This window comes from Scyliorhinus canicula, chromosome 12 (genome assembly GCF_902713615.1).
Source record: "Scyliorhinus canicula chromosome 12, sScyCan1.1, whole genome shotgun sequence".
NCBI lineage: Eukaryota > Metazoa > Chordata > Chondrichthyes > Carcharhiniformes > Scyliorhinidae > Scyliorhinus > Scyliorhinus canicula.
The window spans coordinates 54,749,259-54,773,084 of NC_052157.1; the positions used below are offsets into that span (position 1 = coordinate 54,749,259).

Genomic DNA, 23,826 nt, shown 5'->3' on the forward strand with positions numbered 1-23,826 from the left:
CCTTCTTTGAATACCTCTCCGGGTTATTCTGCGCACAAATTAAACAATTCTCTATATAGTGAGTAACATCTTGTCTTAAGTTGGGCCACCAACAGATTTGTCGAAGGTGTGTTGTGGTAGGGTCGATCCCTTGGTGTCCATGACCGTCATGGAACAAGGCAATCATTTGATTCCTGTCCTTTTCAGGAACTACATACAATTTATCTTTTATGATCACACCCTCATGTGTGGTCAAAGCGTGTTTGAATTTATCGTACTGGGCCACAAAGTTTCCTTTTAAAATCTCCCGGAGATTTTCGTCCTGCTTCTGCGCCTATACTAAATCTTCTATTTCTGTCTGTGAGACCTGCACTGAACTCACAGGGGCGCTAGCTGGTGCGCTAGCTGGGGGTGTCCAAAAGTGACCTTGCCTGGAACCTGCTTTAGCCAGTGCGTCGACTTTTACATTTCCAGGGGGGGATGATCGATGGGGACTTCTAACTTTAATGATGCCATACGTCCTATCCTTTGCCTTCTCTAGGATATGGTGGAGTAATGGGGCTGATGGAAGGGGCTTCCCATCTGCGGAGACAAAACCGCTTGTCCTCCACAGGGGTAGAAAGTCTGTGAGGCTGTTACAGACATATAAACTGTCCGAATATATGTCTGCTGGGCTGGGGAACCAATCTGGGTGGTCCACTATATATACAATGGCCGCGAGCTCTGCTGCCTGCCCGCCTAAGTAACCCGGTAACGTTAATGAAATCTCCTCTAGTGCGCGTCCCTGCGCATCTTCCACATAAATCCCGCATCCAGTGATGTGTTCGCCATCTAAACCTGTGGATGAACCGTCCACATAGATTTTCAAGGGGGCACACGTGTCTATGTGCTGGGGGCTCTGGCTTGAATTCCCTATCTTCCAAGGGGCATCTTGGCAATGAATGGTCCTGTGTTGTGTCGGGGTGCTACTATCTTGCATTCATGCGGTTATCCTGGATACTGTAGGTTGTCCGCTAAAAATGTGTGTGTCTTGGTCCGTTTAACTGTTATGTCCCGTCCTTGTAACAGTAGTGTCCACCTAGCTGCTCTTATCTGGCTAACTGAACCGTCCTTCAGTCATCCGTCTAAAAGTAACTGTGTGGGGGTGTGTTCGGTCAAAATGGTGATGGGATTGAGTCCGGTAATGTACGAGAAGTACTGAACTGCCCAAAATACTGCTAGTAGGTTCCTCTCGCAGGCTGAAAATCCTTGTTCTACGGGGTCTAAAAGTCTGGAGGCATAAGCCACTGGTCGTAGCTGCTCGTGTCGTTCCTGAAGGAGCACGGCCGAGAGGGTCAGATCGGTGCTAGTTACCTCTATTGCGTAGGGGGAGAGTTGGTCTGGAACTTGTAGCGTGGGTGCTGCGCTGAGGGCTTTCTTTAACTCTTCCACAGCCTCTGTATGCTGTGGAAGCCATTCCCACGGTGCTCCTTTCTTAAAGAGGTCTGAGAGTGGGGCTGCCTTGGTCGCAAAACCATCAATATGGTTCAGACAGTACCCAACCAGTCCTAAAAATGACCTAAAAATGACCGGAGGGCTGAAAAATCTTGGGGAAGGGGCAATTTGACGATTGTTTCAATTCTTTTGAACTCGATCTCGTGTTTGCCGCGTGTGATGACTGTACCCAAATACATCACCTGATTCTCCAATATCTGGGCCTTTCTGGGGTTAACTTTACATCCAATGTCTTGTAAAATTTCCAGGAGCTCGGCCAGAAGCGTGATGTGCTCTGCCTTGGTGTCTGTCTGTAGTAATAGGTCGTCCACATACTGTACCAGACATTCGGGTCGGGAAAATTTGGCTAATCCATTTGCCAGCTGTCGGTGGAAAATGGAGGGGGAATTGTGGAATCCTTGTGGGAGGCATGTCCACGTATACTGCTGTCCTTTAAATGCGAAGGCAAATTTGTACTGGCACGCCTTTGCCAATGGGATTGACCAGAAGCCGTTGCTAATGTCCAATATCGTGAAATATTTGGAGTGGAGTCCCTGCTTGAGCATGGTCTCGGGACTTGTTGCTACCGTGGGGGCTACTGCTGGGGTAACTTTGTTGAGTTCCCGATAATCTATGGTCAGACGCCATGATCCGTCGGGCTTCCTCACTGGCCAAATAGGTGCATTATTAGTTGAGGCTACTGTCCTAAGTACAACCTGCTCTAATAAGCTCTCTATAACCTTTCCAATTTCTCCCTCTGCTTCTCGGGGAAATCGGTACTGTCTCTGTGGTCTCGGGTCAGGTCCAGTAACTTGAACTTGTCCAGTCATTCTGCCGCAGTCGTGCCGGTGACTGGCAAATGCTGTCCTGTGTCTGTTCAAAACTGCCCTAACCTGTTTGTCCGTGCTAAGTGTGGTCGGGTCAAAACAATAGTCGCCTACTGCGCTAATTCTGTTCGCATACTCTCCTACTGTGAGAGTTGCGGGTGCTCTGTCAGATTTTGCCATTCTCCAGACACACTGATTTACTGGATCGAACAACAGGCTGTGGGCATTCATGAAGTCAATACCCAGTATGTGTTCTGCTGTGCGGAGCAGGTTAACTAACACAACGGGGTGTCTGGTGGAGATGTTCCCTAGCTGAATTGATACGGGGCTGTAATGTGTCCCTGCTGTGAGTGACCTGTAAATCCGCTGAGTGTAATTGAAGCTGTAGTGGGCCACGTGTCTGCCTGTGGTGTAGTGGAGGAATTAATGGTAGTGCGGGACCCTCCTGTGTCCCAAAGTAATTCTATGGGCTTCCCTCTAATTTTTGCTGTGACCACCGGTCTTCCTGATCGGTCCCAGTGGGTGTCACAGACCCAAGTGGGGGAGCCCGAACACCGTCAGTCCGTTCCGTCCACATTGGTCTGTCCTGACTGTGTCCCTATACTGTGGACTGGCTTTGCTTTGTTCCTGGTCAGAGTGCCTGTCTGCTGGCCTCTCTGAGATTTCTGTGGGGCGTTGCATTCTTTTGCAAAATGTCCTAAATGTCCGCAGTTGTAACATTCCTGCGACTTCTGTGGGGGGCTGCTCTTTCCTTCATTTACCCATGCGGGGTTTTGGTGCGCACTTACTGCCTGTATATCTGCTGCAGCCTGAGCTTCTTCTGGGGTCTTTACTTTAACCTTGCCTTGGACGGATTGTTCCCAAGCGCGGGACAATCTTTACAAAACCCATTTTTCATTATGGGCCTCTTCTGAGGGGTCATAACTGTGCAGACATTCTGTCCTGCATCTGTGGCATGGGAGATGATTGCGCGGGTCCATTTAACCATATTATCGCGGGTTAAATGAGCGTGGTCTAAATCGCCAAAAACGGCAGTGAAATGAATCCACAGCCTTCCTGCGAATGCTGTGGGATGCTCTGTTCTTTCCTGCCTACACTTATTTAGACCTTCGACTGGGTCTCCTCTGTTGTCGCCTATCGCGTCTAAAATAGCTGTATGCATCTCTTCGAGGGTGCCTCCTCCAACGTTCTGTGGGTCGGGGAGGGCTGCTACAACTGATGAGTCTAAACTCAACACTGTGAGCTTCACTTGCTCTCGCTCATCCAGGCCGTACATGGTAGCCTGCTGTTTAACTCTTGCGAAAAATTGGTGGGGGTCTGCAGTGGGGAGGAACGGGGTGATTTTCTCACATGCGTCCCTTAGTTGTGTTACGGTTAATGGGGTGGTGTAGGTGACCTCGGGTGCGCCTTTTGTGGTTGCCTTTCTTTGGGTGGTGACTGGGTTCATAGGTGCGGGTGTTATCTGATCTGTGGGAGTTGGGGCGCTTTCCTTTTCTGTTGCGCTGCTGGCGCACATGTTCCCTGAACATAGCGCTGCACGGTTTTGCTTAATTCCTGCCAATCTGGGGCATTTTCCTCACCAAACTGGGTTCCAAATGTCTCTTGGAACCCATTCTGCACAGAAAGCAGAGATTGCAGCTGCGCAATCTGCTTCCTAAATTTAGCATGATCCACTGTGCTTTGCCTTTGCTCAGTGGTGGCAGGATGGAGTGCTCTTAAAGCTGCCTTTAGGTGAGAGCATTGCCTTTGCAGTGCCTCCACCTGCTTCTCTGAATCTTCTCTTATTAGAACTGCGCGCTGCACATCCTGATAGGCTTTCTCATACTAGGCTTGGGAACTGCTCAGATGGGCTAGACAAGACTGATGTGCCCTCTTGGCATCATCCACCTCTCTATCCTTCTCTGCCAACCTCCTTCTTAATTCTAGATTCTCATTTTCAATGTCCCTGACATCCACTTTGCTCATCCTATTCCTCTCTTCTAATTCTTTGCGGAGTGTCCAAACGACCTCCTCTGTGCCTCGCAATTGTGCCAAGCAGGACACAATTACTATCGGCTTGCGTGCTTTACCTATATTATTTTTATGAATTTGAGATAGGTTCTCCCACCAAGTATGTCCTATACTCGCGGGACCTGTCTCCTCATTCACACAAAACTCACTCCTTTCCCTTTGAGGTACTTCCTGAGTTCCAGCTCCCATACGGGACACTGGCCTACTCTGCTACTGTTGGTCGCTGCGACCACGAACTGCTCTGGGTTCATGAGGCGTTCCATTGCCTGCATGGCCATTTCCTTTTCTTTATGCTCTCTTTAATTTGGAACGAGGGATGATAAGGCAATGCTTAAAATACGGGTATGGCTTTCGCTATGTTCCGACTTATAAAACTCCCGACAGTTTGTCGCAACAAAAAATCCCTTACAACCCTGTTAGTTACGCATGCAAAAACACACTTCTGAATTATGATTATTGGTTTGAACTCCTTGAACACTTGTGGTTTTTCCTTTTCCCAATTGGATTTCTGATTCAAATTTCTGGGTTCTCTCGGAGCCACTTCTAATCGAGTCCACGCGGAGTTGCCACTAAATGCTGCTCGTTCTGGGTGAGTGTGCTTAACACTCAATTTGGCTCTGTATCGTTACTTAGCTCTGGAGTCGCCAGGTATCATTAAGATACCACCACAAGCTTCAAGGTCAAGTTCAAAGCAATAAAACCATACACCAATTACTCAGTTCAAACAACTGAGTTTATTATAATACAATTATAATACTACCCATGCAGACGCTAAGAGGATTAAACTATTCCTACCACTAAATAAACCAATACCTATCTCGAAGGGAACTGCCGGATCAGGGGACAAGGCCTCTTGCTCTGCTCTGTTCTGCAGACTTCAGGTTGGTACGGGTTAAAAAGTGGTCAGGAGTGTCTATCTCTGGTAGCGATCGTTGTGAGACTTACTTGCTGGCAGCTGCTGTCCCAAACCTCTCCTCTCTCTCGTTCAAGGACTTCTTGGCAAAAGCTGGTCAAAATGCTGGTCCAAAGAGGAGGGCTGGGTAAGAAGAAAGAACTAAGTGTGGGACCTGTCTTTTATAGGTCCCAAGGCTCCGCGCCCTTTTGGGCGGACCCTTTTCCTCCTGGGAATCGATTGGGCCTCTTCACAATCGATATGTTTGAATCCCCCCAATACTGAGGCTGTTCCTTGGCTACTGGGTGGGCCTTCAGGTGCTTTGTTTTCGGACCCCGCTGGTGCCGGGGTGTCTGGTTTCCCATACACTGTTGCAATCACTTCCCTATTTGTGTCCATTGTCCCTGGGATCGTTCCATTACTATGTTAACTATCCCGGAGATTGCCTCATTAGTATGCGGAATGTTCGTTTCGGTGCTGTCTGCTCTCTTAGCAGACAGAATACACATTGGCTTGGTGCAGCCTGCTTGTGCTGTGTTAACATTGTCCATTTTAACCTGTGAGCTTTGCGTTCCTCCATTTTGTATTTAGGGAATGGCCAACTTCGGTGGCTACAAAACAAGGGGCGCGATTCACCGAAATGGAGACAAAGTCCCGATGCGGATTGAAAACCGGAGTGTTTCACTCCGGCGTCGGAGCCCGCTCCCAGCCCCGTATTCTCCCGCCCCCGGGGGGCTAGGAGCGGCGTCCCGTATTTTACGTGCGCTGGGCCTTGGATTCGCGTAAAAAGTGGCGCCGCGTAAATGATGCAGCCGGTGTCGTGTAAATGAAGTCACCCGTGCATACGCGGTTTCCGTCCTCCCCGAGGCTGCCCCGCAAGAAGATGGCGGATGGATCTTGTGGGGCGGCGGAGGAAAGGAGGTCCTCCTTTAGAGAGGCCGGCCCGCCCATCGGTGGGCCCCGATTGCGGGCCAGACCCCATCGGAGCCCCCCCCCACCCCAGTAAAGGAACCCCCCTCCCCCCACACGCCACACCCCCAGCGTTCCAACACAGTTCCCGCCGGCAGCGACCAGGTGTGGACGGCGCCTGCGGGAACCTGTCGGGTCGCAGCGGGCGCTCAGCCCATCTGGGCCGGAGAATGGCTGGGGTACCGGAGAATCGCCGTTGTGAGTGTCTCGGGCGATTCTCCAGCTGGCACGGCGCAGAACTTGACGGGGCCGTTCTCGCCGGTTGGGAGAATGGCGGGACGACATCAGACCGCGTCACGCGATAAAATGGCGCGGCCGCCGATGCTCCCAACCGGCGCGGCCTCGGAGAATCGCGTCCAAGATTATTTTTAAAATATGACCACTGCAGTCTCACACACTCGAACACAGGCTTTTAACATTTAAATGGCCAAATGTTTATAATCCGATATATCTACAATCCTCTATTCATCACACTTGCAATTGATCAGTGTCGTTAACCTCTGTCAAACCTCTACACCTGCGGCTGCTGCTCAATATCTGGTTATGATGGTTCACCATGAGTTAACTATCTTTCTTCAGGAACGGCAAACGGAAGTCCGACAACCATCTCCCTGACCAGCCAGCTGATTGAGACAACCTTCCCTTCACTGTGACATGTAAAGGGCGGAACAATCTTAATCCTGATCCCTGATTCTCTCAACTCCTTCCCCTCTCTCCATGCTGCTGTGCTCTGAGTCTCATTGGCTTGTCAACCCTTCAGTGCTGGTCTGGGGTCCATAAGTCCAAAAGGCTTAGGAGCAGAAGGGGGCCATTCAGCCCATATAGCCTGCTCCCCCATTCAATGAGGTCATGATTGATCCAATAATCCTCATCTCTACTTTCCCATTTTATCCCAATAATCCTCGATTCCCTCCGCGTTCTCCGCGTGGGCCCGCTACATGGGTCCGCCATGTCGGTTGCTCCCGCTCCAAAGTGGGCTTGCAGCCACGTGGTCTGGCTAGCTGGGCCACACCGGCAGCCAGATTCGCGGGAGGCACGCTGGAGCCCTGCTAGCTCCCTGGAAAACAGAGACTCACCCCAGACTTTCAAGGAAAAAGTCTGGAGTGATTCTCGCCCATTTTCTGGTGGGCGTGGGGACTTAGTCCCCAAAAAGGAAAATCCCGGCCTATATGTCTCAATAAGGTTACCTCTCATTCTTCTAAACTCCAATGAGTACAGACCCAACATATTCAGCCTCTTCTCATAAGAAAATCCCTCCACACCCGGGATCGACCGAGTGAACCTTCCCTGGACTACCTTCAATGTCAGTATATCTTCCTTCAGTAAGGGGATCGAAACCATTCACAGCATTCCAAGTGTTTATGATGGGGTGTCAATCAAACAACTGCTTTGTTCTGCTTGAGTGTTGTTGGAGCTGCATTCATCCAGGCAACTGGGGAGTATTCCATCACACTCTTGACCTGTGACCTTGGAGATGGTGGACAGGCTTTGTGGGGGAGTCAGGAGGTGAGTAAATGTGTCCTGCACATTGCGCCTCACTTGGTGAGCGTAATCTAGGAATTGGAGATGTATTGGAGGACGCAACTGGTGAAAAGCCATCATGAAATTAATGAAGATTGGAGATTTATTCTGTCATTCACTTTGAACATCCCTCTTTCTCAGATCTCTAAATATTGAAAATAGGAGGAACAAAAGGCCGCTTGGCTAACTGTAAAGCATCATACAATCAGGAAACGAGTCCTATTGCTTTATGATGAGCACAGGAAGACCATGCGGCACAAGGTCGGATATGTTGGCTGACCAAAGCTGGAGAGTTGGGTGCAAATCATGTGATCGAGCCTCCAAGAATACACTTCACCAGTTTTAGCTGGCTAATTAGCAACATTAGCCAGGATGATGTTGGATGGGCCAGCAGGGCTTGAGAGGCAGAATGTCCTATCCTGTTGAAGCGTTCTCATGCGGCAGTGAAGTTGTCTTGGGCTAATTGCTTGACTCTCTCTCTCTCTCTCTCTCTATTTCAGATTCCACAACCAGCGGAATGTCTGGGTCAGTAAGCGTAACTGGCACCATGTCTAATGCGAGCACCATGATAACAATTGATCACAACACCACCCTGCTTGGTAAGGAATAAGCCATTTGTTCTCACTCACCATGATGACTCGAGACAATACTGGGTAGACATTACTAAGGAAGAACAAAATCTTCATTGGTAACTAACCAGGGAAACTTATACCTAGGCACAGAGTCTCTATATATTGCACAATTTTCAGCATCATTCGCAACTCCTCAGATACTGAAGCAGTCCACATGCAAATGCAGCAAGACCTGGACAATATCCAAGCTTGGGCTGATGAGTGGTAGGCCAGACAATGACCATCTCCAACAAGAGATAATCAAACCATCGGCCCACGACAGTCAGTGTCATTACCATCGACGAATTCCCTCTCTATCAACATCCCCATGGGTTCCCATTGACCAGAAACTGAATTGCACCTAGCCAGGTGGCGACAGGAATAGGTCAGGGGTTGGGAATCCTACATTGAGTAACTCACCTCTTGACTCCCCAAACCCTGTCCACCACCTACAAGGCACAAGTCAGGAGTGTAATGGAATACTCTCCACTTGCCTGGATGAGTGCAGCTCCAACTACAACTCAAGATGCTCGACACCATCCAGGACAAAGCAGCCCCACTTGATTGCTCCCCCTTCCACAAACATTCACTCCCTCCACAACTGCCGCACAGTAGCAGCCATATGTATCATCTACAAGATGCACTGCAGCAATTCACCAAGGCTCCTTAGGCAGCTCCTTCCAAAACCGCGACTGCTACCATGGAATCATAAAAAGGTTACATCGAAAAAGAGGCCTTTCGGCCCATCTTGTCCATGCCAACCCAAGGACACCCAGGTGCCCTTCCTAATCCCTCTCCCTGCACCTGGACCATAGCCCTGTATTTTACAGCAATTAATGTGCAGGTTCAGGTATTTTTAAAAAGAGTTTAGGGTCTCTGCCTCCATCACCAACTCGGGCATTGAATTCCAGACACCCAGTACCCTCTGCATAAAAAAGTTCTTCCTCACGTCCCCTCTACACCTTCTGCCTCTTATCTTGAATCTATGTCCCCTGGTTCTAGAATTCTCCACCAGGGGAAACAATTTTATCCTGCCCACTCTAGCTCTTCACCTCATAAGTTTGTACATCTCAATTAAATTACCCCTCAGTCTTCTTTGTTCCAAGGAAAATAACCCTAACCTATCTAATCTCTCCTCGAAGGGACACTTTTCTAGCCCTGGCAACATTCTTGGTAAACCTCCCCTGTACTCTCTCCAGAGCAATTACATCCTTCCTGTAATGTGGTGACCAGAACATTACACAATGCTCCAGTTGTGGCCTCACCAGTGTTTTATACAATTCCAACATTATACCCTGAATTTATATTCTATACCTCTGCCAATGAAGGAGAGCATTCCATATGCTTTCTTGACAACCTTGTCTACTTTAAACTGCAGCCTTTCGGGACCTGTATACTTGTACGCCAAGAACTTTCACTTTGTCTACCCCTCTTAGTATATTCCCATTCATTGTGTACTCCCTATAACTGTTTGATCTTCCCAAATGCATGACCTCACACACTCTGTGTTAAATTCCATCTGCCACTTTATCGCCCATTGCCCCAATCCATCTGGATCATTCTACAGATTGTACCACTCGGCCAACCTTTGTGTCGTCTGCAAATTTCCCAATCGTGTTCCCAACATTCACGTCCAAATCGTTAATATATAACACAAAGAGTAAGGGTCCCAACACCAAACCTTGTGGAACACCACTTGAAACAACTTTCCATTCGCAAGGGCAGGCATTGACCATTAATACCCTTTATATCCACTGCACTATCTTCATGAACACTTCTTGTTACTCTATCAAGGAACTCATTCAAATTTGTGAGACAAGTTCTTCCTTTAACAAATCCATGCTGTCTATCCCTGACTAGTCCATGCCTTTCTATGTGACAGTTAATCCTATCTCTCAGAGTTGATTTGAATAATTTGCCCTCTACTGATCCAAGACAAACTAGCCGAAAATTGTGTGGCATTTCCTTCACCATCAAGAAGGAGAGCTGCAGATACCTGAGAAACCCACCACCTGGAGGTTCCCCACCAAGTCACTCACGATCCTCATTTGGAAATGTATGGACTGTTCCTTCAATGTCGATGGGTCAAAATCCTGAACTCCCTCCCTAACAGCACAGTAGGTGTACCGACACTACGCAGGTCACCACCCCCTTCTCAAGACAATTAGGGATGGGCAACAAATGCTGGCCTAGCCAACAAAGCCCACATCCCGTGAATAAATAGAATAACAAAACAATCCAGGTGTTCACACTCTGACTCCCAAGTTCTGGAATCCCGAGTTGACTCTGCGTCTGTACTCGTTGGGAGTTTAGAAGGATGAGAGAGGATCTTATTGAAACTTACAGGATACTGCGAGGCCTGGATAGAGTGGACGTGGAGAGAATGTTTCCACTTGTGGGAAAAATTAGAAGCAGAGGACACCATCTCAGACTAAAGGGACGATCATTTAAAACAGAGATGAGGAGGAATTTCTTCAGCCAGAGAATGGCGGATCTGTGGAACTATTTGCCGCAGAAGACAGTGGAGATGAGTGTCTTTAAGACAGAGATAGATAGGTTCTTGATTAATAAGAGGATCAGGGGTTATGGGGAGAAGGCAGGAGAATGGGGGTGAGAAAATATCAGCCATGATTGAATGGCAGGGCAGACCCGATGGGCCAAGTGGCCTAATTCTGCTCCTATGTCTTATGGTCTTATGGTTCACTCTGAGCAGGGGCTCCACTCCCTGTGCCTCGTGTATCTTCCCCATTGGTCGGTGTTTGTGTGCTCCAGCATGCTGAGCAACAAAGTCAGTCACGTGGACCAGGAGGGCCATCACACTCAACCTCCCAGTCAGGTGGCAGAGGGCATTGGGGGGTGGGGGGGATGGAACAAGGGGACTTGGCATAACTTCCTGTGCCTGCCATCTCAGTGCATGCAGCTATCAGAGTTATCCATCCCAGTAGGATATTTCCCACAAAACCAAACCGCCCTCCCCCTCTGGACTTCAATCTCCAGGGGGCCGTGACACACACACAACGGAATTAACCACTCCGGGCAGCGGCATGCGTTGTACCGAGTGGATGACAAAAGGTCACACTTCCGCAGGTAGGAAATTAGTTCAAAATTCCTTCTCCTGATTTTGAGGGTTTGCCGCCGAACCATGGCGGAGAAAACGTTTGCGCTTCTTCATTTCTCAGAATTGTCAATTGAAAGGCAAACTGGCCAGGATCACGCTCACTCCCTCAACCCCCGGCTCCAGCAGCACCACACCAAACCTCCCCAAGACCCCTCCATATCAAATTCCCCACCAGAGGGTAATTAGAACGGTCTGTATCCCAGATGTGTAAGAGCTGTGAACACCTGGTGAGTCTCGCTTACATCAACGACTTTGGGGTAGGCAGTCATTGACGTCATCCACCCTCGGCAACGGCAATGCCACATTTCGCTGTTCCTAATCTGTGCTGAGGCTTGTGCCCATGGGGCAACAACGGAGAGAAGTGGGACTGAGATATCTGGAAGAGTTTCGGAATATTGGATTCCAAGTATTGGGCAATGTATGGGTTAAAAGCGTGGGGTTTGAGTGTGTTCCAATGCACTGGTTATGTTTCTAAAAAAATAATTCTATTTTGCAGGGCCTGGGTGCTTTTAGCAGATAGAAGGTAAAATTGACAAAGGAATGTGTTTGTCAGTCTGGGCTAACGGTCAGTGGTTTGACTGGGAAAGTCCCGGGGAGTTAATTTGCTTTGCGCCCTAAAAAGATCATTTTGATTTTCAGCTTGTGGAGATGAGATAATTCCTGGGTAGAGCCAAGGAGCTCAGAGAGACATTTTGAAAAGGTTTAGAGAGGCAGTTTTGGTGTAGAAATCTTTGGAGAGAGGAGTTGAATTCAGGATGGTGTTGAATGGGGCAGCAGTGTTTGAGGGACAAAATGTCCTCCTCCTGTTGAAGCGTTCCTATGCGGAGGTGAAGTCGCTTTGGTCTAATTGCTTCTCTCTCTCTCTATTTTCAGGTTCTACAACCAGCGGAATGTCTTGGCCGGTGAACGTGACTGACACCACGATTAATGCCACCCTCTCCAACACCGTGACCACAATTGTTCGCAACATCACCCGATCGGGTAAGGAATACCCCATTCATTCTCTCTCACCGTGGCAACCCACGACAATACCAGATAATAATAATAATAATAGCTTATTGTCACAAGCAGGCTTCAATGAAGTTACAGTGAAAAGCCCTTAGTCCCACATTCCGGTGCCTGTTCTGGGAGGCCGGTACGCGAATTGAACCCGCGCTGCTGGCCTTGTTCTGCATTACAAGCCAGCTGTTTAGCCAACTGTGCTAAACAAGTGGCAGGCACTTACCATCTCCAATAAGAGAGATTTAAATCATCGCTCCTTGACATTTAATGGCAATATCATTGCCTAATACCCCACTATCAACATCATGGGGGTTCACTATGGCCAGAAACTGAACTGGACCCAGCCATATGAATACTGTGGCGACCAGAGCAGGTTAGAGACTAGAAAACCTGTAGCGCGCAATATACCTCCTGACTCCACAAAGCCTGTCACAAGGCAGAGGTCAGGAGTGTGATGGAATGCTCTCCACTTGCCTAAATGAGTGCAGCTCCAACTACACTCAAGAAGCTCAACATCACCCAGAACAAAGAAGCCCCGCTTGATCGGCACCCCATCCACAAATATTCACATCCTCCACCACCGACAAACAGTGGCAGCTGTGTGTTCCACCTTCAAGATGCACTGCAGCATCTCACCAAGTTTCTTCAGGCCGGGCAGCCATTACTAAGGAAGAACAAAAGCTTCATTGGAAACTAACAAGGGAAACCTATACCCAGGCACAGAGTCGCTACTCTCGCTGATGAATGCACAATGTTCAGCATCACACATGACTACTCCGACACTGAAGCAGTCAGTGTCCAAATGCAGCAAAACTGGCCTCTATCCTGGCTTGGGCTGACAAGCTGCAAGTAACATTCACGGCACACAAGTGCCAGACACTTACCATCTCCAAAAAGAGAGATTTAAACCATCATTCCTGGACATTCAATAGCTGATAAGTGGTAGGCCAGATCCCCGTGTGTGTCGTGCTGTGCTGTACCCGAGCTTAGCTGACCAAAGGGGTGGTCCTCAGACAGGACGGGTCCTCAATGCCGTTTCTGCACTGCCTGAGCAACCTGAAACGAACGGGCAAGAATGTAGTCATTGTGGAATTGCTGCCTCTATCCCTGGAATAGAGGGGCACCTAAAAAAAAAGGGGAGCCAAGATGCTCCTAGTGAAAAGTTGAACTGGGCTCCAGACATTTCAGCTGAGTCAAGTTCTGAGAAATATCGGTGGACAGACTAACGTGCATGTGAGGTGGTCACAAGCTTTTCAGCTGAAAACCAAGTGGCCAATCTCCAAATCAAACATTTAACATATGTGGTGAATGTAATCGCACCGGATTATAATCTGTATATACATGTGTCTATATTGTAAGTGCAGTTGCACTACCTGTTCTCCAGGGGGAGTAGCTCTGGGAATGCTCGAGTTGTACGGGGCTTCTCCCTTGGCTCTGCCCAGGACTCCTCCCCCGGACGCTGCTGTATAAAGATCAGTCCCACATGGTCAGCCGGCCAGTTCACCGAAAGTTCAATGGCTAATAGGCTGGCTCTGTTGTGAGTATATTAAAACCGCTATTCTAATCCTACAAGCACGTGTCCGTAGAATTGTTGGTTCCAACAACATACAAACAGACAAACATAACCAACATGCGTGCAGGTTCCATCAGAAAGGACAGCGCTTCTCTCAAGCGGTTCCACTTTTTACATCATCTGGACACCTCACTTCTCTTCATTCTCTGCAAACAGGGTCGCAAAGGGGTTGCCGTGTCGGAGTCAGACATCAAGTCACCCTCTTCTCCCGGATCCCATACCCTTGTATGTATCAGGCATGCAATTTTTGCATTGTGTAACCGGGGGTCACTCTCATCGTTTCGGACAAGTCTCCAAGAATTGTCCCTGTGCCAAATCGTGGGGTCTAAATTTGAAGGAGCGTTGTCGGGGTCATCAGTGTTGGGTGGTGGGTTTGGGTGTGGGTCTGGATTTTTTATGTAAGTGATCTCTAAATCACTGGAGTCGGGGTCGAAGTCGCTGAAGTGGGGGCTGTAGGGTGGAGTGCTGTGGCTGTCCTCAGTCTCACAGTCACTGTCTCTGCTGTGGCAGCTTGTGGGCGTTCCGGGGCGTGGTCTGAAGTCAGTGGGCGGAGTCAAGGTCGAGTCCGATGAGGAACTGGTCTGTGAGGGAGAGGGGGGAAATGTGTCTCCTGTGGGCGGAGCGAGGTGTTCTGCTGCGTCTAGCAGGACATGGTGCGAGTGGTTTGACTGTGTTCCATAAGCCTTTAGCTGGTTAATATGGAACCACGCAGCCTTACCGTTGGGGTACTTTATTCTGTATACTGAGGGGCTGATTTTGTCCGAAATATGAGTACGGGCCGGAAAATTTTGGAGCCAAAAACGTGCTGGTGTTATATACAGATAACATCACTTGTTGCCCAACCTGAAATTCTGTGGGGTGGACATTTTTGTTGTAAAAGGCCTTGCTCTGTTTCCTCCTTTTACCCAATTTTACTGCGGCTGCTAACTGAGAAGGCTTTACAGTCTCAACTAGTTGTTTAACTGCTTTCTCGTGTGCGAGGGCCGTCACTTCTGGGCTGGTCGAGTCCTAAAAGGAATTCTGATCCTTTCATAGAGCGTCCCGTCATGAGTGTGTGTGGGGTGAAACCTGTAGATGATGAAACAGTATTTCTTATGAACATAAGAGTGAATGGGAGCACTGAATCTCAAGTCGAATTGTTCTCCTGTACCATCTTTCTAAGGGTCGATTTTAGAGTCTGATTCAAGCGTTCCACTATCCCGCTTGACTGGGGGTGATACACAATGTGAAAATTCTGTTTGATTCCGAATATGGTCAGGACGTTCTTCATGACCCGTCCTATAAAATGAGATCCCTGATCTGATTCTATACTTCTGGGGAGTCCCCATCTCGTAAAGATGTGGTGGGTCAGGATCTTTGCAGTTGTCTTTGCTGTGTTGGTGCGTGAAGGGAATGCCTCTACCCATTTGGTAAAGGTATCTATGACCACCAGAACATATTTATAGCCATTCCTGCAAGGGGGCAATGGACCTATAAAATCGATCTGGAGGTTTGTCCAGGGGCCATTAACGGGGCGAGTGTGGCTGAGTTGTGCCTTCTTTGAATACCTCTCCGGGTTATTCTGCGCACAAATTAAACAATTCTCTATATAGTGAGTAACATCTTGTCTTAAGTTGGGCCACCAACAGATTTGTCGAAGGTGTGTTGTGGTAGGGTCGATCCCTTGGTGTCCATGACCGTCATGGAACAAGGCAATCATTTGATTCCTGTCCTTTTCAGGAACTACATACAATTTATCTTTTATGATCACACCCTCATGTGTGGTCAAAGCGTGTTTGAATTTATCGTACTGGGCCACAAAGTTTCCTTTTAAAATCTCCCGGAGATTTTCGCCCTGCTTCTGCGCCTGTACTAAATCTTCTATTTCTGTCTGTGAGACCTGCACTGAACTCACAGGGGCGCTAGCTGGTGCGCTAGCTGGGGGTGTCCAAAAGTGACCTTGCCTGGAACCTGCTTTAGCCAGTGCGTCGACTTTTACATTTCCAGGGGGGGATGATCGATGGGGACTTCTAACTTTAATGATGCCATACGTCCTATCCTTTGCCTTCTCTAGGATATGGTGGAGTAATGGGGCTGATGGAAGGGGCTTCCCATCTGCGGAGACAAAACCGCTTGTCCTCCACAGGGGTAGAAAGTCTGTGAGGCTGTTACAGACATATAAACTGTCCGAATATATGTCTGCTGGGCTGGGGAACGAATCTGGGTGGTCCACTATATATACAATGGCCGCGAGCTCTGCTGCCTGCCCGCCTAAGTAACCTGGTAACGTTAATGAAATCTCCTCTAGTGCGCGTCCCTGCGCATCTTCCACATAAATCCCGCATCCAGTGATGCGTTCGCCATCTAAACCTGTGGATGAACCGTCTACATAGATTTTCAAGGGGGCACACGTGTCTATGTGCTGGGGGCTCTGGCTTGAATTCCCTATCTTCCAAGGGGCATCTTGGCAATGAATGGTCCTGTGTTGTGTCGGGGTGCTACTATCTTGCATTCATGCGGTTATCCTGGATACTGTAGGTTGTCCGCTAAAAATGTGTGTGTCTTGGTCCGTTTAACTGTTATGTCCCGTCCTTGTAACAGTAGTGTCCACCTAGCTGCTCTTATCTGGCTCACTGAACCGTCCTTCAGTCGTCCGTCTAAAAGTAACTGTGTGGGGGTGTGTTCGGTCAAAATGGTGATGGGATTGAGTCCGGTAATGTACGAGAAGTACTGAACTGCCCAAAATACTGCTAGTAGGTGCCTCTCGCAGGCTGAAAATCCTTGTTCTACGGGGTCTAAAAGTCTGGAGGCATAAGCCACTGGTCGTAGCTGCTCGTGCCGTTCCTGAAGGAGCACGGCCGAGAGGGTCAGATCGGTGCTAGTTACCTCTATTGCGTAGGGGGAGAGTTGGTCTGGAACTTGTAGCGTGGGTGCTGCGCTGAGGGCCTTTTTTAACTCTTCCACAGCCTCTGTATGCTGTGGAAGCCATTCCCACGGTGCTCCTTTCTTAAAGAGGTCTGAGAGTGGGGCTGCCTTGGTCGCAAAACCATCGATATGGTTCAGACAGTACCCAACCAGTCCTAAAAATGACCGGAGGGCTGAAAAATCTTGGGGAAGGGGCAATTTGACGATTGATTCAATTCTTTTGAACTCGATCTCGTGTTTGCCGCGTGTGATGACTGTACCCAAATACATCACCTGATTCTCCAATATCTGGGCCTTTCTGGGGTTAACTTTACATCCAATGTCTTGTAAAATTTCCAGGAGCTCGGCCAGAAGCGTGATGTGCTCTGCCTTGGTGTCTGTCTGTAGTAATAGGTCGTCCACATACTGTACCAGACATTCGGGTCGGGAAAATTTGGCTAATCCATTTGCCAGCTGTCGGTGGAAAATGGAGGGGGAATTGTGGAATCCTTGTGGGAGGCATGTCCACGTATACTGCTGTCCTTTAAATGCAAAGGCAAATTTGTACTGGCACGCCTTTGCCAATGGGATTGACCAGAAGCCGTTGCTAATGTCCAATATCGTGAAATATTTGGAGTGGAGTCCCTGCTTGAGCATGGTCTCGGGACTTGTTGCTACCATGGGGGCTACTGCTGGGGTAACTTTGTTGAGTTCCCGATAATCTATGGTCAGACGCCATGATCCGTCGGGCTTCCTCACTGGCCAAATAGGTGCATTATTAGTTGAGGCTACTGTCCTAAGTACACCCTGCTCTAATAAGCTCTCTATAACCTTTCCAATTTCTCCCTCTGCTTCTAGGGGAAATCGGTACTGTCTCTGTGGTCTCGGGTCAGGTCCAGTAACTTGAACTTGTCCAGTCATTCTGCCGCAGTCGTGCCGGTGACTGGCAAATGCTGTTCTGTGTCTGTTCAAAACTGCCCTAACCTGTTTGTCCGTGCTAAGCGTGGTCGGGTCAAAACAATAGTCACCTACTGCGCTAATTCTGTTCGCATACTCTCCTACTGTGAGAGTTGCGGGTGCTCTGTCAGATTTTGCCATTCTCCAGACACACTGATTTACTGGATCGAACAACAGGCTGTGGGCATTCATGAAGTCAATACCCAGTATGTGTTCTGCTGTGCGGGGCAGATTAACTAACACAACGGGGTGTCTGGTGGAGATGTTCCCTAGCTGAATTGATACGGGGCTGTAATGTGTCCCTGCTGTGAGTGACCTGTAAATCCGCTGAGTGTAATTGAAGCTGTAGTGGGCCACGTGTCTGCCTGTGGTGTAGTGGAGGAATTAATGGTAGTGCGGGACCCTCCTGTGTCCCAAAGTAATTCTATGGGCTTCCCTCTAATTTTTGCTGTGACCACCGGTCTTCCTGATCGGTCCCAGAGGGTGTCACAGACCCAAGTGGGGGAGCCCGAACACCGTCAGTCCGTTCCGTCCACATTGGTCTGTCCTGACTGTGTCCCTATACTGTGGATTGGCTTTGCTTTGTTCCTGGTCAGAGTGCCTGTCTGCTGGCCTCTCTGAGATTTCTGTGGGGCGTTGCATTCTTTTGCAAAATGTCCTAAATGTCCGCAGTTGTAACATTCCTGCGACTTCTGTGGGGGGATGTTCTTTCCTTCATTTACCCATGCGGGGTTTTGGTGCGCTCTTACTGCCTGTATATCTGCTGCAGCCTGAGCTTCTTCTGGGGTCTTTACTTTAACCTTGCCTTGGACGGATTGTTCCCAAGCACGGGACAATCTTTACAAAACCCATTTTTCATTATGGGCCTCTTCTGAGGGGTCATAACTGCTGCAGACATTCTGTCCTGCATCTGTGGCGTGGGAGATGATTGCGCGGGTCCATTTAACCATATTATCGCGGGTTAAATGAGCGTGGTCTAAATCGCCAAAAACGGCAGTGAAATGAATCCACAGCCTTCCTGCGAATGCTGTGGGATGCTCTGTTCTTTCCTGCCTACACTTATTTAGACCTTCGACTGGGTCTCCTCTGTTGTCGCCTATCGCGTCTAAAATAGCTGTATGCATCTCTTCGAGGGTGCCTCCTCCAACGTTCTGTGGGTCGGGGAGGGCTGCTACAACTGATGAGTCTAAACTCAACACTGTGAGCTTCACTTGCTCTCGCTCATCCAGGCCGTACATGGTAGCCTGCTGTTTAACTCTTGCGAAAAATTGGTGGGGGTCTGCAGTGGGGAGGAACGGGGTGATTTTCTCACATGCGTCCCTTAGTTGTGTTACGGTTAATGGGGTGGTGTAGGTGACCTCGGGTGTGCCTTTTGTGGTTGCCTTTCTTTGGGTGGTGACTGGGTTCATAGGCGCGGGTGTTATCTGATCTGTGGGGGTTGGGGCGCTTTCCTTTTCTGTTGCGCCGCTGGCGCACATGTTCCCTGAACATAGCGCTGCACGGTTTCGCTTAATTCCTGCCAATCTGGGGCATTTTCCTCACCTAACTGGGTTCCAAATGTCTCTTGGAACCCATTCTGCACAGAAAGCAGAGATTGCAGCTGCGCAATCTGCTTCCTAAATTTAGCATGATCCTTTGCTCAGTGGTGGCAGCATGGAGTGCTCTTAAAGCTGCCTTTAGGTCAGAGCATTGCCTTTGCAGTGCCTCCACCTGCTTCTCTGAATCTTCTCTTATCTGAACTGCGCGCTGCACATCCTGATAGGCTTTCTCATACTAGGCTTGGGAACTGCTCAGATGGGCTAGACAAGACTGATGTGCCCTCTTGGCATCATCCACCTCTCTATCCTTCTCTGCCAACCTCCTTCTTAATTCTGGAACATGGAACATGGAACAGTACAGCACAGAACAGGCCCTTCGGCCCTCGATGTTGTGCCGAGCAATGATCACCCTACTTAACCCACGTAACCGGTATACCCGTAACCCAACAATCCCCCCATTAACCTTACACTACGGGCAATTTAGCATGGCCAATCCACCTAACCCGCACATCTTTGGACTGTGGGAGGAAACCGGAGCACCCGGAGGAAACCCACGCGCACACGGGGAGGACGTGCAGACTCCGCACAGACAGTGACCCAGCCGGGAATCGAACCTGGGACCCTGGAGCTGTGAAGCATTGATGCTAACCACCATGCTACCGTGAGGCCCCCTAATTCTCCTTTCTAGATTCTCCTTTTCAATGTCCCTGACATCCACTTTGCTCATCCTATTCCTCTCTTCTAATTCTTTGCGGAGTGTCCAAACGACCTCCTCTGTGCCTCGCAATTGTGCCAAGCAGGACACAATTACTATCGGCTTGCGTGCTTTACCTATATTATTTTTATGAATTTGAGATAGGTTCTCCCACCAAGTATGTCCTATACTCGCGGGACCTGTCTCCTCATTCACACAAAACTCACTCCTTTCCCTTTGAGGTACTTCCTGAGTTACAGCTCCCATACGGGACACTGGCCTACTCTGCTACTGTTGGTCGCTGCGACCACGAACTGCTCTGGGTTCATGAGGCGTTCCATTGCCTGCATGGCCATTTCCTTTTCTTTATGCTCTCTTTAATTTGGAACGAGGGATGATAAGGCAATGCTTAAAATACGGGTATGGCTTTCGCTATGTTCAGACTTATAAAACTCCCGACAGTTTGTCGCAACAAAAAATCCCTTACAACCCTGTTAGTTACGCATGCAAAAACACACTTCTGAATTATGATTATTGGTTTGAACTCCTTGAACACTTGTGGTTTTTCCTTTTCCCAATTGGATTTCTGATTCAAATTTCTGGGTTCTCTCGGAGCCACTTCTAATCGAGTCCAGGCGGAGTTGCCACTAAATGTTGCTCGTTCTGGGTGAGTGTGCTTAACACTCAATTTGGCTCTGTATCGTTACTTAGCTCTGGAGTCGCCAGGTATCATTAAGATACCACCACAAGCTTCAAGGTCAAGTTCAAAGCAATAAAACCATACACCAATTAGTCAGTTCAAACAACTGAGTTTATTATAATACAATTATAATATTACCCATGCAGACGCTAAGAGGATTAAACTATTCCTACCACTAAATAAACCAATACCTATCTCGAAGGGAACTGCCGGATCAGGGGACAAGGCCTCTTGCTCTGCTCTGTTCTGCAGACTTCAGGTTGGTACGGGTTAAAAAGGGGTCAGGAGTGTCTATCTCTGTTAGCGATCGTTGTGAGATTTACTTGCTGGCAGCTGCTGTCCCAAACCTCTCCTCTCTCTCGTTCAAGGACTTCTTGGCAAAAGCTGGTCAAAATACTGGTCCAGAGAGGAGGGCTGGGTAAGAAGAATGAACTTAGTGTGGGACCTGTCTTTTATAGGTCCCAAGGCTCCGCGCCCTTTTGGGCGGACCCTTTTCCTCCTGGGAATCGATTGGGCCTCTTCACAATCGATATGTTTGAATCCCCCCAATACTGAGGCTGTTCCTTGGCTACTGGGTGGGCCTTCAGGTGCTTTGTTTTCGGACCCCGCTGGTGCCGGGGTGTCTGGTTTCCCATACACTGTTGCAATCACTTCCCCATTTGTGTCCATTGTCCCTGGGATCGTTCCATTACTATGTTAACTATCCTGGAGATTGCCTCATTAGTATGCGGAATGTTCGTTTCGGTGCTGTCTGCTCTCTTAGCAGACAGAATACACATTGGCTTGGTGCAGCCTGCTTGTGCTGTGTTAACATTGTCCATTTTAACCTGTAAGCTTTGCGTTCCTCCATTTTGTATTTAGGGAATGGCCAACTTCGGTGGCTACAAAACAAGGGGCGCGATTCTCCGAAATGGAGACAAAGTCCCGATGCGGATTGAAAACCGGAGTGTTTCACTCCGGCGTCGGAGCCCGCTCCCAGCCCCGTATTCTCCCGCCCCCGGGGGGCTAGGAGCGGCGTCCCGTATTTTACGTGCGCTGGGCCTTGGATTCGCGTAAAAAGTGGCGCCGCGTAAATGATGCAGCCGGTGTCGTGTAAATGAAGTCACCCGTGCATACGCGGTTTCCGTCCTCCCCGAGGCTGCCCCGCAAGAAGATGGCGGATGGATCTTGTGGGGCGGCGGAGGAAAGGAGGTCCTCCTTTAGAGAGGCCGGCCCGCCCATCGGTGGGCCCCGATTGCGGGCCAGACCCCATCGGAGCCCCCCCCCCCCCCCCCCCAGTAAAGGAACCCCCCTCCCCCCCACACGCCACACCCCCAGCGTTCCAGCACAGTTCCCGCCGGCAGCGACCAGGTGTGGACGGCGCCTGCGGGAACCTGTCGGGTCGCAGTGGGCGCTCAGCCCATCTGGGCCGGAGAATGGCTGGGGTACCGGAGAATCGCCGTTGTGAGTGTCTCGGGCGATTCTCCAGCTGGCACGGCGCAGAACTTGACGGGGCCGTTCTCGCCGGTTGGGAGAATGGCGGGACGACATCAGACCGCGTCACGCGATAAAATGGCGCGGCCGCCGATGCTCCCAACCGGCGCGGCCTCGGAGAATCGCGTCCAAGATTATTTTAAAAATATGACCACTGCAGTCTCAAACACTCGAACACAGGCTTTTAACATTTAAATGGCCAAATGTTTATAATCCGATATATCTACAATCCTCTATTCATCACACTTGCAATTGATCAGTGTCGTTAACCTCTGTCAAACCTCTACACCTGCGGCTGCTGCTCAATATCTGGTTATGATGGTTCACCATGAGTTAACTATCTTTCTTCAGGAACGGCAAACGGAAGTCCGACAACCATCTCCCTGACCAGCCAGCTGATTGAGACAACCTTCCCTTCACTGTGACATGTAAAGGGCGGAACAATCTTAATCCTGATCCCTGATTCTCTCAACTCCTTCCCCTCTCTCCATGCTGCTGTGCTCTGAGTCTCATTGGCTTGTCAACCCTTCAGTGTTGGTCTGGGGTCCATAAGTCCAAAAGGCTTAGGAGCAGAAGGGGGCCATTCAGCCCATATAGCCTGCTCCCCCATTCAATGAGGTCATGATTGATCCAATAATCCTCATCTCTACTTTCCCATTTTATCCCAATAATCCTCGATTCCCTCTGCGTTCTCCGCGCGGGCCCGCTACATGGGTTCGCCATGTCGGTTGCTCCCGCTCCAAAGTGGGCTTGCAGCCACGTGGTCTGGCTAGCTGGGCCACACCGGCAGCCAGATTTGCGGGAGGCACGCTGGAGCCCTGCTAGCTCCCTGGAAAACAGAGACTCACCCCAGACTTTCAAGGAAAAAGTCTGGAGTGATTCTCGCCCATTTTCTGGTGGGCGTGGGGACTTAGTCCCCAAAAGGGAGAATCCCGGCCTATATGTCTCAATAAGGTTACCTCTCATTCTTCTAAACTCCAATGAGTACAGACCCAACATATTCAGCCTCTTCTCATAAGAAAATCCCTCCACACCCGGGATCGACCGAGTGAACCTTCCCTGGACTACCTTCAATGTCAGTATATCTTCCTTCAGTAAGGGGATCGAAACCATTCACAGCATTCCAAGTGTTTATGATGGGGTGTCAATCAAGCAGAACTGCTTTGTTCTGCTTGAGTGTTGTTGGAGCTGCATTCATCCAGGCAACTGGGGAGTATTCCATCACACTCTTGACCTGTGACCTTGGAGATGGTGGACAGGCTTTGTGGGGGAGTCAGGAGGTGAGTAAATGTGTCCTGCACATTGCGCCTCACTTGGTGAGCGTAATCCAGGAATTGGAGATGTATTGGAGGACGCAACTGGTGAAAAGCCATCATGAAATTAATGAAGATTGGAGATTTATTCTGTCATTCACTTTGAACATCCCTCTTTCTCAGATCTCTAAATATTGAAAATAGGAGGAACAAAAGGCCGCTTGGCTAACTGTAAAGCATCATACAATCAGGAAACGAGTCCTATTGCTTTATGATGAGCACAGGAAGACCATGCGGCACAAGGTCGGATATGTTGGCTGACTAAAGCTGGAGAGTTGGGTGCAAATCATGTG

General features: G+C 49.3%; 1 protein-coding gene across 1 annotated transcript in view; it reads left to right on the forward strand.

The window, feature by feature from the left end:
• The window catches only part of LOC119974754 (serine-rich adhesin for platelets-like), a 253,856-nt gene that overhangs the window by 82,312 nt on the left and 147,718 nt on the right, over positions 1 to 23,826 (forward strand). Inside the window, exons 10-11 of the mRNA XM_038813953.1 lie at positions 8,172 to 8,270; positions 12,274 to 12,381. Coding sequence (XP_038669881.1) covers positions 8,172 to 8,270; positions 12,274 to 12,381 — 207 coding nt within the window. The remainder of the gene's footprint in view (positions 1 to 8,171; positions 8,271 to 12,273; positions 12,382 to 23,826) is intronic.